This window comes from Mizuhopecten yessoensis, unplaced genomic scaffold (genome assembly GCF_002113885.1).
Source record: "Mizuhopecten yessoensis strain PY_sf001 unplaced genomic scaffold, ASM211388v2 scaffold2887, whole genome shotgun sequence".
NCBI lineage: Eukaryota > Metazoa > Mollusca > Bivalvia > Pectinida > Pectinidae > Mizuhopecten > Mizuhopecten yessoensis.
In genome coordinates, this window is record NW_018404769.1 from 16,580 (window position 1) to 33,892 (window position 17,313).

At 37.8% G+C, this 17,313-nt stretch overlaps 1 protein-coding gene across 2 annotated transcripts in view; it reads right to left on the bottom strand.

The window, feature by feature from the left end:
• LOC110446606 (protein zer-1 homolog) overlaps positions 1–17,313 on the bottom strand; it is a 46,249-nt gene that overhangs the window by 2,374 nt on the left and 26,562 nt on the right. The window contains exons 4-5 of one of the 2 annotated variants that reach the window (XM_021491829.1): positions 14,680–14,794; positions 10,102–10,155 (exon numbers count right to left, since the gene is read on the bottom strand). In XM_021491829.1, coding sequence (XP_021347504.1) covers positions 10,102–10,155; positions 14,680–14,794 — 169 coding nt within the window. The remainder of the gene's footprint in view (positions 1–10,101; positions 10,156–14,679; positions 14,795–17,313) is intronic. The other variant, XM_021491830.1, reaches the window with a different exon arrangement.

A 17,313-nucleotide genomic window follows, 5' to 3' on the forward strand; every position in this document is an offset into this window, starting at 1 on the left:
TGGCGGCCATATTGGATTTCTGATCGACCCGAAAAATAACAACACTTTGTCAGGACCATGAGGCGATCATTCCTACCAACTTTCAGTTCAATCGGTCCAGCAGAACTTGACTTTAAGTTTGAAATAGGTTTTCAAAATGGCGGCCGTGGCGGCCATATTGGATTTCTGATCGACCCGAAAAATAACAACACTTTGTCAGGACCATGAGGCGATCATTCCTACCAACTTTCAGTTCAATCGGCCCAGCAGAACTTGACTTTAAGTTTGAAATGTAAAATGTTAACGGACGACGGACGACGGACGACGACGGACGAAAACGGATAGCAATAGGTCACTTGAGCTAAAGCTCAGGTGACCTAAAAAACTTACCAAGGAAGAAATGGATGACCAAAGAGTGGTGAAATACAAATTTTTGATAAAGCACATTTGAACTTTCCCATCAATGAACAGGATAAGATATCAGCATATCTTGGTTTGAAGATTATTGAAATTTTAGCCAATTTCACCCCTTTTGGGCTCCGTCCCTCAGGCACCTTGGGGTGAGTCAGGGTTTTGATTTTGATAGCATGAAACTGCAACATACCCAAAACTGTTATTTCTCTAGACCGGGGGGTAATGAAATTCATGATTTTGATAAAGCAACACTTTAGACCTTTTTCATCAATGAAGATCATATCAGGGTCTGAAGGATATTGTTGAAATTTAGTCAATTTGACTCCTTTTGGCTCCACCTCTCAGGCCCTGGGGGTCAGGATCAGGGTATTAATGATCATGATTTCAAACTGCTATCATATGATGATAATTCCAGCTTATTGAATTCTTTTCCACAGAAATTAAGCAAAAAATACAAAAAAGTGTTATTTCTCTATATAGACTATAGTAAACTTAATCCACTCCCCAGGGATAATAGAAATCACATTTTGATAAAAAGTGGATTGAATACAATGCCAAAGACCCCACTGGTTACACTAGTAGATTAAATACAAAACCATATACCCCACTGGTTACACTAGTGGATTAAATACAATGCCAAAGACCCCACTGGTTACATGAGAGAATTGAATACAAACCCATAGACCCCACTGGTTACACTAGAAGATTAATACAAAGCCATAGACCCCACTGGTTACACTAGTAGATTAAATACAAAACCATAGACCCCACTGGTTACACTAGTGAATTGAATACAAAACCATAGACCCCACTGGTTACACTAGAAGATTAATACAAAGCCATAGACCCCACTGGTTACACTAGTAAATTAAATACAAAACCATAGACCCCACAGGTTACACTAGTGGATTGAATACAAAAACAAAGACCCCATTGGTTAGACAAGTAGATTAAATACAATGCCAAAGACCCCATTGGTTACACTAGTGGTTTAAATACAAAGCCAAAGACCCCACTGGTTACACTAGTAGATTAAATACACAGCCAAAGACCCCACTGGTTACACTAGTAAATTAAATACAAAACCATAGACCCCACTGGTTACACTAGTAGATTGAATACAAAACCAAATACCCCACTAGTTACATTAGTGGATTAAATACACAGCCAAAGACCCCACTGGTTACACTAGAAGATTAGATACAATCTCAAAGGCCCCACTGGTTACACTAGTATATTAAATACAAAGCAAAAGACCCCACTTGTTACACTAGTAGATTAAATACAAAACCATAGACCTAAATGGTTACACTAGTAGATTAAATACACAGCCAAAGACCCCACTGGTTACACCAGTAGAGCAAATACAAAGCCATAGACCCCACTGGTTACACTAGTAGATTAAATACACAGCCAATGACGCCACTGGTTACACTAGTATATTAAATACAAAACCAAAGGCCCCACTGGTTACACTAGTAGATTAAATACAATGCCATAGACTCCAATGGTTACACAAGTGGATTAAATACAAAACCATAGACCAAACTGGTTACACTAGTGGATTAAATACACAGCCATAGACCCCACTGGTTACACTAGTGGATTAAATACAAAGCAATAGACCCTACTGGTTACACTAGTGATTTAAATACAATGCCATAGAACCCACTGGTTACACAAGTAGATTAAATACACAGCCAAAGACCCAACTGGTTACACCAGTGGATTGAATACATTGCCATAGAACCCACTGGTTACACTAGTAGTTTAAATACAAAAGCCAAAGACCCAACTGGTTACACCAGTGGATTTAATACATTGCCATAGAACCCACTGGTTACACTAGTAGTTTAAATACAAAAGCCAAAGACCCAACTGCTTACACCAGTGGATTGAATACAATGCCATAGACCCCACTGGTTACACAAGTAGATTAAATACACAGCCAAAGACCCCACTGGTTACACTAGTATATTAAATACAAAACCACAGACCCCACTGGTTACACTAGTGGATTAAATACAAAACCATAGACCTAAATGGTTACACTAGCAGATTAAATACACAGCCAAAGACCCCTCTGGTTACACTAGTATATTAAATACAAAGCCAAAGACCCCACTGGTTACACTAGTAGATTAAATACAAAACCATAGACCTAAATGGTTACACTAGCAGATTAAATACACAGCCAAAGACCCCACTGGTTACACTAGTATATTAAATACAAAGCCATAGACCCCACTGGTTACATTAGTGGATTAAATACAAAACCATAGACCCCACTGGTTACACTAGAAGATTAAATACACAGCCAAAGACCCCACTGGTTACACTAGAAGATTAAATACAATGTCAAAGGCCCCACTGGTTACACTAGTAGATAAAATACAATGCCATAGACCCCACTGGTTACACAAGTGGATAAAATACAAAACCATAGACCAAACTGGTTACACTAGTGGATTAAAAACACAGCCATAGACCCCACTGGTTACACTAGTGGATTAAATACAAAGCAATAGACCCAACTGGTTACACTAGTGGATTGAATACAATGCCATAGACCCCACTGGTTACACTAGTGGATTGGACACAAAACCACAGACCCTACTGGTTACACTAGTGGATTAAATACAATGCCATAGACCCCACTGGTTACACTAGTAGATTAAATACACAGCCAAAGACCAAACTGGTTACACCAGTGGATTGAATACATTGCCATAGACCCCACTGGTTACACTAGTAGATTAAATACAAAAGCAAAAGACCCAACTGGTTACACCAGTGGATTGAATTCAATGCCATAGACCCTACTGGTTACACTAGTGGATTGAACACAATGCCATAGACCGCTATGGTTACACTAGTGGATTAAATACAATGCCAAAGACCCCACTGGGTACACTAGTAGATTAAATACAAAAGCCAAAGACCCCACTGGTTACACTAGTAGATTAAATACAAAACCTTAGACCTAAATGGTTACACTAGTAGATTAAATACACAGCCAACGACCAAACTGGTTACACCAGTGGATTGAATACAATGCCATAGACCCTACTGGTTACACTAGTGGATTGAATACAATGCCATAGACCTTACTGGTTACACTAGTGGATTGAACACAAAACCAAAGACCCTACTGGTTACACTAGTGGATTAAATACAATGCCAAAGACCCCACTGGGTACACTAGTAGATTAAATACAAAAGCCAAAGACCGAACTGGTTACACCAGTGGATTGAATACAAAACCATAGACCTAAATGGTTACATTAGAAGATTAAATACACAGCCAAAGACCCCACTGGTTACACTAGTGGATTTAATACAATGCCATAGACCACACTGGTTACACAAGTCGATTAAATACAAAACCATAGACCAAACTGGTTACACTAGTGGATTAAATACACAGCCAAAGACCCCACTGGTTACACCAGTAGAGCAAATACAAAGCCATAGACCCCACTGGTTACACTAGTAGATTAAATACAAAAGCCAAAGACCGAACTGGTTACACCAGTGGATTGAATACAAAACCATAGACCTAAATGGTTACACTAGTAGATTAAATACACAGCCAATGACGCCACTGGTTACACTAGTATATTAAATACAAAACCACAGACCCCACTGGTTACACTAGTGGATTAAATACAATGCCAAAGACCCCACTGGTTACACTAGTAGATTAAATACAATACCATAGACCTAAATGGTTACACTAGTAGATTAAATACACAGCCAACGACCAAACTGGTTACACCAGTGGATTGAATACATTGCCATAGACCCCACTGGTTACTCTAGTAGATTAAATACAAAAGCCAAAGACCGAACTGGTTACACCAGTGGATTGAATACAATGCCATAGACCCCACTGGTTACACTGGTAGATTAAATACAAAAGCCAAAGACCCCACTGGTTACACTAGTATATTAAATACAAAACCACAGACCCCACTGGTTACACTAGTGGATTAAATAAAGAACCATAGACCTAAATGGTTACACAAGTAGATTAAATACAATGCCATAGACCCCACTGGGTACACTAGTAGATTAAATACAAAAGCCAAAGACCCCACTGGTTACACTAGTATATTAAATACAAAACCACAGACCCCACTGGTTACACTAGTGGATTAAATACACAGCCAAAGACCCCACTGGTTACACCAGTAGAGCAAATACAAAGCCATAGACCCCACTGGTTACACTAGTAGATTAAATACACAGCCAATGACGCCACTGGTTACACTAGTATATTAAATACAAAACCACAGACCCCACTGGTTACACTAGTGGATTAAATACAAAGCCAAAGACCCCACTGGTTACACTAGTATATTAAATACAAAACCACAGACCCCACTGGTTACACTAGTGGATTAAATACAAAGCAATATACCCAACTGGTTACACTAGTGGATTGAATACAAAGCCATAGACCCTACTGGTTACACTAGTAGATTAAATACAATACCATAGACCTAAATGGTTACACTAGTAGATTAAATACACAGCCAATGACGCCACTGGTTACACTAGTATATTAAATACAAAACCACAGACCCCACTGGTTACACTAGTGGATTAAATAAAAAACCATAGCCTTAAATGGTTACACAAGTAGATTAAATACAATGCCATAGACCCCACTGGTTACACAAGTGGATAAAATACAAAACCATAGACCAAACTGGTTACACTAGTGGATTAAATACACAGCCAAAGACCCCACTGGTTACACTAGTGGATTTAATACAATGCCATAGACCCCACTGGTTACACTGGTAGATTGAATACAAAAGCCAAAGACCCCACTGGTTACACTAGTATATTAAATACAAAGCCATAGACCCCACTGGTTACATTAGTGGATTAAATACAAAGCAATATACCCAACTGGTTACACTAGTGGATTAAATACAATGCCATAGACCCTACAAACCATAGACCAAACTGGTTACACTAGTGGATTAAATACACAGCCATAGACCCCACTGGTTACATTAGTGGATTAAATACAAAGCAATATACCCAACTGGTTACACTAGTGGATTAAATACAATGCCAAAGACCCCACTGGTTACACTAGTAGATTAAATACAATGCCAAAGACCCCACTGGGTACACTAGTAGATTAAATACAAAAGCCAAAGACCGAACTGGTTACACCAGTGGATTGAATACAATGCCATAGACCCCACTGGTTACACTGGTAGATTAAATACAAAAGCCAAAGACCCCACTGGTTACACTAGTGGATTTAATTAATTTAATACAATGCCATAGACACCACTTGTTACACAAGTGGATTGAACACAAAACCAAATACCCTAATGGTTACACTAGTGGATTGAATACAATGCCATAGACTCCACGGGTTACACTAGTGGATTGATTTCAATGCCATAAACCCCACTGGTTACACTAGTGGATTGATAACAAAGCCAAAGACCCTAATGTTTACACTAGTGGATTCAATACAATGCCATAGACCCCACTGGTTACACTAGTGGATTGAACACAAAACCAAAGACCTTACTGGTTACACTAGTGGATTAAATACAAAGCCAAAGACCCCACTGGTTACACTAGTGGATTAAATACAAAACCATAGACCCAACTGGTTACACTAGTAGATTAAATACACAGCCAAAGACCGCACTTGTTATACTAGAAGATTAAATACAAAGCCAAATTTTAGGCCCCACTGGTTACACTAGTGGATTAAATTCAAAATCATAGACCCAACTGGTTACACAAGTGGATTAAATACACAGCCAAAGACCCCACTGGTTACACTAGAAGATTAAATACAAAGCCAAAGACCCCACTGGTTACACTAGTGGATTAAATACAATGCCATATACCCCACTGGTTACACTAGTAGATTAAATACACAGCCAAAGACCCCACTGGTTACACTAGAATATTAATACAAAGCAAAAGACCCTACTGGTTACACCAGTAGATTAAATACAAAGCAATAGACCCCACTGGTTACACTAGTGGATTAAAAACAAAACCATAGACCTAAATGGTTACATTAGAAGATTAAATACACAGCCAAAGACCCCACTGGTTACACTAGTGGATTAAATACAAAGCCAAAGACCCCACTGGTTACACTAGTAGATTAAATACAATGCCATAGACCCCACTGGTTACACTAGTGGATTAAATACAAAACCATAGACCCCACTGGTTACACTAGAAGATTAAATACACAGCCAAAGACCCCACTGGTTACACTAGTGGATTAAATACAAAACCATAGACCAAACTGGTTACACTAGTGGATTAAATACACAGCCATAGACCCAACTGGTTACACTAGTGGATTAAATACAAAGCAATAGACCCCACTGGTTACACTAGTGGATTGAATACAAGGCCATAGACCCCACTGGTTACACTAGTGGATTGAACACAAAACCAAAGACCCTACTGGTTACACTAGTGGATTAAATACAATGCCATAGACCCCACTGGTTACACTAGTGGATTGAATACAATTCCATAGACCCCACTGGTTACACAAGTGGATTAAATACAAAGCCAAAGACCCCACTGGTTACACTAGTGGATTGAACACAAAACCAAATACCCTACTGGTTACACTAGTGGATTGAATACAATGCCATAGACCCCACTGGTTACGTTAGTAGATTAAATACAATGCCATAGACCCCACTGGTTACGTTAGTAGATTAAATACAAAACCAAAGACCCCACTGGTTACACTAGTGGATTAAATACACAGCCATAGACCCCACTGGTTACACCAGTGGATTGAATACAATGTCATAGACCCTACTAAATGGGTGACCCAAGAGTGGTGAAATACATCTGTACTAAAAAATATTTACCAAGGGAGAAATGGGTGACCCAAGAGTGGTGAAATACATCAGTACTAAAAAAGATTTACCAAGGGAGAAATGGGTGACCCAAGAGTGGTGAAATACATCAGTACTAAAAAAGATTTACCAAGGGAGAAATGGGTGACCCAAGAGTGGTGAAATACATCTGTACTAAAAAAGATTTACCAAGGGAGAAATGGGTGACCCAGGAGTGGTGAAATACATCTGTACTAAAAAAGATTTACCAAGGCAGAAATGGGTGACCCAAGAGTGGTGAAATACAAATTTTTGATAAAGCACATTTGAACTTTCCCATCAATGAACAGGATAAGATATCAGCATATCTTGGTTTGAAGATTATTAAAATTTTAGCCAATTCCACCCCTTTTGGGCTCTGTCCCTCAGGCACCTTGGGGTGAGTCAAGGTTTTGATTTTGATAGCATGAAACTGCAACATACCCAAAACTGTTATTTCTCTAGACCGGGGGGGTAATGAAATTAATGATTTTGATAAAGCAACACTTTAGACCTTTTTCATCAATGAAGATCATATCAGGGTCTGAAGGATATTGTTGAAATTTAGTCAATTTGACTCCTTTTGGCTCCACCTCTCAGGCCCTGGGGGTCAGGATCAGGGTATTAATGATCATGATTTCAAACTGCTATCATATGATGATAATTCCAGCTAATTGAATTCTTTTCCACAGAAATTAAGCAAAAAATATAAAAAAAGTGTTATTTCTCTATATAGACTATAGTAAACTTAATCCACTCCCCAGGGGTAATAGAAATCACATTTTGATAAAAAAAAAAAAACCCACACCTTTAGACCCTTGAAGGGTATTTGATTCCAGATTATCTGGGTCTGAAGATAATTGTGGAATATTTTGTTGATTTGGCCACTTTTGGGTCCCGTTCCTCAGGCCCCTTGGGGCGTAAAAAATCTACAATTCACAGTTTTGGTTTGCCTGTGACCATGGAAAATCCTGCAAAATTTTATTGAAATCTATTCCGTGGTTTGGGGAAGAAGTCTCAAATTCGAATTGTTTATGGACGCACAACAGATGACACAAGATAAAAGACGATTCACAATAAGTCAAATCACACATCGTCTCAGGTGACCTAAAAACATCTTAAGTAATAAAGTATAACAAGAGGCCCAATGGGCCTGCATCGCTCACCTGGTATTAAACTCACACTTGTAATCGTAAAAGTGGACTAAAAGAAACAGCTGCAGGCAGAATATCAGTGTTTGATTCATAAGAACCTATTAAAAGATTTAAACATATGACGCCTGTGACCTTGAATGTCAAACAAGGACATTAGGTTAAAATACAGGCAAAATATCAGTACCCTGGGCATTTTGGTTATTGAGAAGAATTTGTTTGAAGATTTTAAGACATTTAACCCCTGTCACCTTGAAACTGGGTCAAGGTCATTCATTTGAACAAACTTGGTAGCCCTTCATCCAATCATGCTACAGGCCCAATACCAGTACATTGAGCCTTTTGGTTATTGAGAAGAAGTCATTTGAAGATTTTAACATATTTGACCCCTGTGACCTTGAAAGTGGGTCAAGGTCATTCATTTGAACAAACTTGGTAGCCCTTCATCCAATCATGCTACAGGCCCAATACCAGTACATTGAGCCTTTTGGTTATTGAGAAGAAGTCATTTGAAGATTTTAACATATTTGACCCCTGTGACCTTGAAAGTGGGTCAAGGTCATTCATTTGAACAAACTTGATAGTCCTTCATCCCAGCATGCTACAGGCCCAATATCAGTACCCTGGGCCTTTTGGTTATTGAGAAGAAGTTGTTTGAAGATTTTACGACATTTGACCCCTGTCACCTTGAAAGTTGGTTAAGGTCATTCATTTTAAAAATCTTGGTGGTCCTTCATCCCAGCATGCTACAGGCCCAATATCAGTACCCTGGGCCTTTTGGTTATTGAGAAGAAGTCGTTTGAAGATTTTACGACATTTGACCCCTGTCACCTTGAAAGTTGGTTAAGGTCATTCATTTTAAAAATCTTGGTGGTCCTTCATCCCAGCATGCTACAGGCCCAATATCAGTACCCTGGGCCTTTTGGTTATTGAGAAGAAGTCGTTTGAAGATTTCAAGACATCTGACCCCAGTGACCTTGAAAGTTGGTCAAGGTCATTCATTTGAACAAACTTGGTAGCCCTTCATCCCAGCATGCTACAGGCCCAATATCAGTACCCTATGCCTTTTGGTTATTGAGAAGAAGTCGTTTGAAGATTTTAAGACATCTGACCCCAGTGACCTTGAAAGTGGATCAAGGTCATTCATTTGAACAAACTTGGTAGCCCTTGATTCCAGTATGCTACTGGCCAAATATCATCATCCTAGGCCTTTTGGTTACTGAGAAGAAGTTGTTTAAAGTAAAAAGTTGACGCCGGACAGACGGACGACGGGCGACGGGCGACGGACGACGGACAGATGGACGCCGCACCATGGCATAAGCTCACTTGCCCTTCGGGCAGGTGAGCTAAAAATTGTATAATCGGCCCACTAGGCAGCAATCATCAGGACACTGATATAAATGCGGCTATACCTAACGTGTCGAATTAAGACATCAGGTTAATTATGCTGAACAAATGTTAACTTAATAATGATTGTCAAGGGTGATTACCTTCACCTGGTGTATGCTCACTTGTCCAGTTTGCATAGATTCTGGCAGCATGAATGAAACAGGTGACTTTAAAACTATGAAATCATTGATGAAATATAAACAAAGTTTTCTGTAAAACATGGATGTCCTCTTGTCAAAATATAACAAAAAGAACTTAAAGGCTAAACTTACGGCATCATGAGGCATGTTGAGGCACAGGAAACTGCACACACAGCACTTAGCGGTCTGGAAATATTAACATCAGTTTACTGTACATCACACACAGCACTAAGCCGTCTGGAAATATTAACATCAGTTTACTGTACATCACACACAGCACTAAGCTGTCTGGAAATATTAACATCAGTTTACTGTACATCACACACAGCACTAAGCTGTCTGGAAATATTAACATCAGTTTACTGTACATCACACACAGCACTAAGCTGTCTGGAAATATTAACATCAGTTTACTGTACATCACACACAGCACTAAGCTGTCTGGAAATATTAACATCAGTTTACTGTACATCACACACAGCACTAAGCTGTCTGGAAATATTAACATCAGTTTACTGTACATCACACACAGCACTAAGCTGTCTGGAAATATTAACATCAGTTTACTGTACATCACACACAGCACTAAGCTGTCTGGAAATATTAACATCAGTTTACTGTACATCACACACAGCACTAAGCTGTCTGGAAATATTAACATCAGTTTACTGTACATCACACACAGCACTAAGCTGTCTGGAAATATTAACATCAGTTTACTGTACATCACACACAGCACTAAGCTGTCTGGAAATATTAACATCAGTTTACTGTACATCACACACAGCACTAAGCTGTCTGGAAATATTAACATCAGTTTACTGTACATCACACACAGCACTAAGCTGTCTGGAAATATTAACATCAGTTTACTGTACATCACACACAGCACTAAGCTGTCTGGAAATATTAACATCAGTTTACTGTACATCACACACAGCACTTAGCGGTCTGGAAATATTAACATCAGTTTACTGTACAATCACACACAGCACTAAGCCGTCTGGAAATATTAATTAACATCAGTTAACTGTACATCACACACAGCACTAAGCTGTCTGGAAATATTAACATCACTTTACTGTACATCACACACAGCACTTAGCCGTCTGGAAATATTAACATCAGCTGTTAACAACAGGCTCAGAAAACCTGTATTGACACACGTCAAATTGATAAATTAAAAGCAGCTATGATCTAGCTTACATGTTCTTTTTTCTTCATGCCAGGCAAACATGTATACCATTACATGATGAGAACAGGAACTTTTCGAAATTATGACTCAAAGACTAATACAAGAGATCCCAGAGGAGATTTTGGCACCCACCATCATCAGATCTTTTGATCTCTGTCTTATCTACGAGGGGGGGGGGGGCGGGGGGGGGGCAGCAGTGACCAGGTGGTTAAGGTATCTGACCCTCTAAGACGTTAAGCCCACCACCCACTAGCTCATATTTACTGGTTATATGGTCTTGTAAACAATAAAGGTTTTATCTATTGCTTGATGGTCTTGTAAACAATAAACAAGCCATTCAGATTAATATGTCTCGCCTCTGCCCAGCTTTGACCATCAATGCACATGTCAAGTTTGGTTGGTGTAGCACTTATAGTTTCAGAGAAACTAACTAAAACGCAAAAACTTAATGTTGATGGAATGCTGACAAAGTCAATAGACCTTGAAAGGTAGGCCGCATCCAGCATTTGATGCATGGGTTAAGATGTACTACCTAAGATGCATATATGGTCTAAGTTTTGTTGGTCCTGCACTTATACTTCCAGTGTTGACGCCACCGCCATCTTTGCCAGAAAAGCAACACCTTAGTCTCGCTTTCGCCATTTCGTGGCGGTGAGACAAATCTTACTTTACTAACAATGAATTTAACTTACTTCTAACAATAAATTTAACTTACAATCAGCAATGAGTTTCATTAAATACTAACAATGAGTTTCACTAACTTCTAACAATGAGTTTAACTTACTCCTTATAATGAGTTTAACTTACTACTAAACATAAGTTTAACTAACAACTAACAATAAGTTTCACTAACTCCTAACAATGAGTTTAACTAATTTCTAACAATGAGTTTAACTTACTACTAACAATAAGTTTAACTAACTACTAACAATGAGTTTAACTAACTATTAACAAGGAGTTTCACTTACTACTAACAATAAGTTTAACTTACTTCTAACAATGAGTTTAACTTACTCCTAACAATGAGTTTAACTTACTACTAACAATAAGTTACTAACTTCTAACAATGAGTTTTACTAACTTCTACAATGAGTTACACTAACTTCTAACAATGAATTTCACTTACTTCTAACAATGAGTTTCACTAACTTCTAACAATGAGTTTTACTAACTTCTAACAATGAGTTTTACTAACTTCTAACAATGAGTTACACTAACTTCTAACAATGAGTTTCACTAACTACTAACAATGAGTTTAACTAACTACTAACAATGAGTTTTACTTACTACTAACAATGAGTTTAACTAACAACTAACAATGAATTTAACCTACTACTAACAATGAGTTTATCTCACTTCTAACAATGAGTTTTACTAACTTCTAACAATGAGTTACACTAACTTCTAACAATTAGTTTCACTTACTACTAACAATAAGTTTAACTAACTACTAACAATGAGTTTTACTTACTACTAACAATGAGTTTAATGAACTACTAACAATGAGTTTAACTAACTACTAACAATGAGTTTAATGAACTACTAACAATGAGTTTAACTAACTACTAACAATGAATTTAACTTACTACTAACAATGAGTTTATCTTACTACTAACAATGAGTTTAACTAACTACTAACAATGAATTTAACTTACTACTAACAATGAGTTTAATGAACTACTAACAATGAGTTTAACTAACTACTAACAATGCGTTTAATTAACTAACAATGAGTTTAACTTACTACTAACAATGAGTTTAATGAACTACTAACAATGAGTTTAACTTACTACTAACAATGAGTTTAACTTACTACTAACAATGAGTTTATCTTACTACTAACAATGAGTTTCACTAACAACTAACAATGAGTTTAACTAACTACTAACAATGAGTTTAACTTACTACTAACAATGAGTTTAACTTACTACTAACAAGAGGCCCAATGGGCCTGCATCGCTCACCTGGTATTAATCTCACACTTGTAATCTTAAAAGTGGACTAAATACAGCTACAGGCAGAATATCAGTGTTTGATTCATAAGAACCTATGAAAAGATTTAAACAAATGACGCCTGTGACCTTGAATGTCGAACAAGGACATCAGGTTGAAAGTGGATCAAGGTCATTCATTTGATTAAACTTGGTAGTCCTTCATCCCAGCATGCTACAGGCCTAATTTCAGTACCCTGGGCCTTTTGGTTATTGAGAAGTTATTTGAAGATTTTAAAACATTTGACCCCTGTGACCTTGAAAGCTGGTCAAGGTCATTCATTTGAACAAACTTGGTAGCCCTTCATCCCAGCATGCTACAGGCCCAATATCAGTACCCTGGGCCTTTTGGTTATTGAGAAGAAGTTGTTTGAAGATTTTAAGACATCTGACTCCAGTGACCTTGAAAGTGGGTCAAGGTCATTCATTTGAACAAATTTGGTAGCCCTTCATCCCAGCATGCTACAGGCCTAATATCAGTACCCTGGGCCTTTTGGTTATTGAGAAGAAGTTGTTTAAAGTAAAAAGTTGACGCCGGACAGACGGACGACGGTCGACGGACGCCGCACCATAACATAAGCTCACTTGCCCTTCGGGCAGGTGAGCTAAAAATGAGTTTAACTTACCACTAACAATGAGTTTAACTTACTTCTAACAATGAGTTTCACTAACTTCTAACAATGAGTTTAACTTACTACTAACAATGAGTTTAATTAACTACTAACAATAAGTTAAACTTACTACTAACAATGAGTTAAATTAACTACTAACAATGAGTTTAACTTACTACTAACAATGCGTTTAATTAACTAACAATGAGTTTAACTTACCACTAACAATGAGTTTAACTTAATACTAACAATGATTTAATTAACTACTAATAATGAGTTTAACTTACTACTAACAATAAGTTTAACTAACAACTAACAATGAGTTTAAATAACTACTAACAATGAATTTAATTTACCACTAACAATGAGTTTAACTTACTACTAACAATTAGTTTAATTAACTACTAACAATGAGTTTAAATTACTACCAACAATAAGTTTAACTAACAACTAGCAATGAGTTTCTTTAACTCCTAAAAATGAGTTTAACTTATTTCTAACAATGAGTTTCACTTACTACTAACCATGAGTTAAACTAGCTACTAACAATGAGTTTCACTAACTACTAACAATGAGTTTAACTAACTACTAACAGTGAGTTTAATTAACTACTAACAATGAGTTTAACTAACTACTAACAGTGAGTTTAACTAACTACTAACAGTGAGTTTAACTAACAACTAACAGTGAGTTTAACTAACTACTAACAGTGAGTTTAACTAGCTTCTAACAGTGAGTTTAACTAACAACTAACAATGAGTTTAACTAACTACTAACAGTGAGTTTAACTTACTACTAACAATGAGTTTAATTAACTACTAACAATGAGTTTAACTAACTACTAACAGTGAGTTTAACTTAGGTTAATTAACTTTGTTGACAACCGTATGTCCTTCAAACATAGGATACTTACATAGGTGTCGTTTTTGACCTGGTTCACACATGACACAAGCGTCTCTACAATGAAGGTTCGTGTCCTCTGGGGTATCACCTGGCTCTTCCCATTCATCATCAGGAACAGACACGCACTGCCAATCATCACAACATAAATCTGATTACCTTTAGAAATGACTGTTTGATCAGACTTCAAACTGGTTTCTCAACCAAAACGAAATTTACGTTCAAATCTCTCTCAAGCCCACCATTACAAGCCAACCATTACAAGCGCCCACCATTACGTGCCCACCATTACAAGCGCCCACCATTACAAGCCCACCATTACAAGCGCCCACCATTACAAGCCCACCATTACAAGATCTTCATTATCTCTAAGTTTGATCTTTCCTCTTTTCTTGATCAAACCAAATTCAAGGCCTTTTCAGGGCTCTTTCAAGACCCTAACTGACATTTTCAAAATTGGCCAAGAAGAGAACACTAGAAGATGTTTTGGTAGTAACCTTCTTTTTTTAAGGAGGTAATGTAGAGTCTTCCCCTGGAAGAAAAATTGCATTTATAGTTGCAATTACATTATGGTTGCTTTTAAGGTTTTAAGCATATTTGTGAAGTATATTTAACACCAAAGTCAATGTTTATAGGCACTGTTCAAGTGCCTATGTTTATAGGCAATGGTCAACTGCCTGTGTTTATAGGCACTGTTCAACTGCCTGTGTTTATAGGCACTGTTCAAGTGCCCATGTTTATAGGCACTGTTCAAGTGCCTGTGTTTATAGGCACTGTTCAAGTGCCCGTGTTTATAGGCACTGTTCAACTGCCCATGTTTATAGGCACTGTTCAAATGCCCGTGTTTATAGGCACTGTTCAGGTGCCTGTGTTCATAGGCACTGTTCAAGTGTCTGTGTTTATAGGCACTGTTCCAGTGTATGCGTTTATATACACTGTTCAAGTGTCCGTGTTTATAGGCACTGTTCAAATGCCCGTGTTTATAGGCACTGTTCAAGTGTCCGTGTTTATAGGCACTGTTCAAGTGCCCGTGTTTATAGACACTGTTCAAGTTCCTCTGTTTAAAGGCACTGTTCAAGTGCCTTTGTTTATAAGCACTGTTCAAGTGCCTGTGTTTATAACTGTTCAAGTGCCTGTGTTTAGAGACACTGTTCAAGTGGCTGTGTTCATATGCACTGTTCAAGTGTCTGTGTTTATAGGCACTGTTCCAGTGTATGCGTTTATAGACACTGTTCAAGTGTCCGTGTTTAAAGGCACTGTTCAAATGCCCGTGTTTATAGGCACTGTTCAAGTGCCCATGTTTATAGGCACTGTTCAAATGCCCGTGTTTATAGGCACTGTTCAAGTGTCCGTGTTTATAGGCACTGTTCAAGTACCCGTGTTTAAAGACACTGTTCAAGTGCCTCTGTTTATAGGCACTGTTCAAGTGCCTGCGTTTATAACTGTTCAAGTGCCTGTGTTTATAGGCACTGTTCAAGTGCCCATGTTTATAGGCACTGTTCAAGTGCCTGTGTTTATAGATACTGTTCAAGTGCCTGTGGTTATAGGAACTGTTCAAGTACCTGTCCTCAGAATTTTTCATACATGATTTTCACGCTGACTTGCCCATTTTCTTTATATCAATGATCTTGTGACACAACGTGTAGTTGGCCTTGGTATTGGCACTTTCAAATTCATTCATCCACTTTTTAAATATTGTGTTGTTGGTCCATTGTTAAAGAAATGGGCATTTCCCCATCTTAGGAGCTTGTTACAAAACTCCTTACGGCAAAACATTAAATATTTGGAAAAACTCACTTGGAACTCTCAGATAACTTGTTGAAATTACTACAATAAAAGTCAGCAGGAGTTGCTTCCCCTCTGTCACAACGGTGCAAACACAACAACAATTAACAGTTCAAAAAAACATTTTGTTTTATACATAATTGTGGAATTTTAATGAGGAAAAAAATATGACTTTGGGCAATCCTATATGGATTACAGAACAGCAAAATTGAAGGCTTTTCAAGGCTCAAAAAGTGAAATTCAAGGCTTTTCCAGGCCACACTCTAAATTAAAGACTTTTTCAAGGTCCGTGCAAACCCTGTGAAGGCCATCTTGGATTTCTGATCAGTCACAAAATGAAACATGCACAATTATGGCCTGAGAGGAACCTACATATGAAATATGAAAATGATATGCCTGGTACTTTTTAACAAACTCTAAAAATCCAAGATGGCTGCCTGGTGGCCATTTTGTTTCTGATTGGTCTCAATATGAAACATGCACAACAAAGGGCAAAAGGGGAATCTACATGTGATCCCTCCAGTACTAACAAGAGATCCCAGAGGGATCTTGGCGCCCACCTTTGTACCATCTTCATTAGTTCTTTGTCAGTTTGATCTTTTCTCTTCTTTCCTCTAATCTGTTTGATCGAGTCATGTTAACAGTAAATGCACCTTGAGGTAACTTTTGATCTAAACTTAATACTGATGTGTATGAAAGCCAACCTTCAAAGTGAGTTTGTCATTTCACATATTTACTAGTACAGTACTTAATGTGAAAGAAATAGAATCGATCATTGCAATATGAGAAAGATCTGTTTAGTTCTTCTTTTAATCCATTTTGTTTTTATGATCAGTCTCAAAATATAACATACACAACGAGG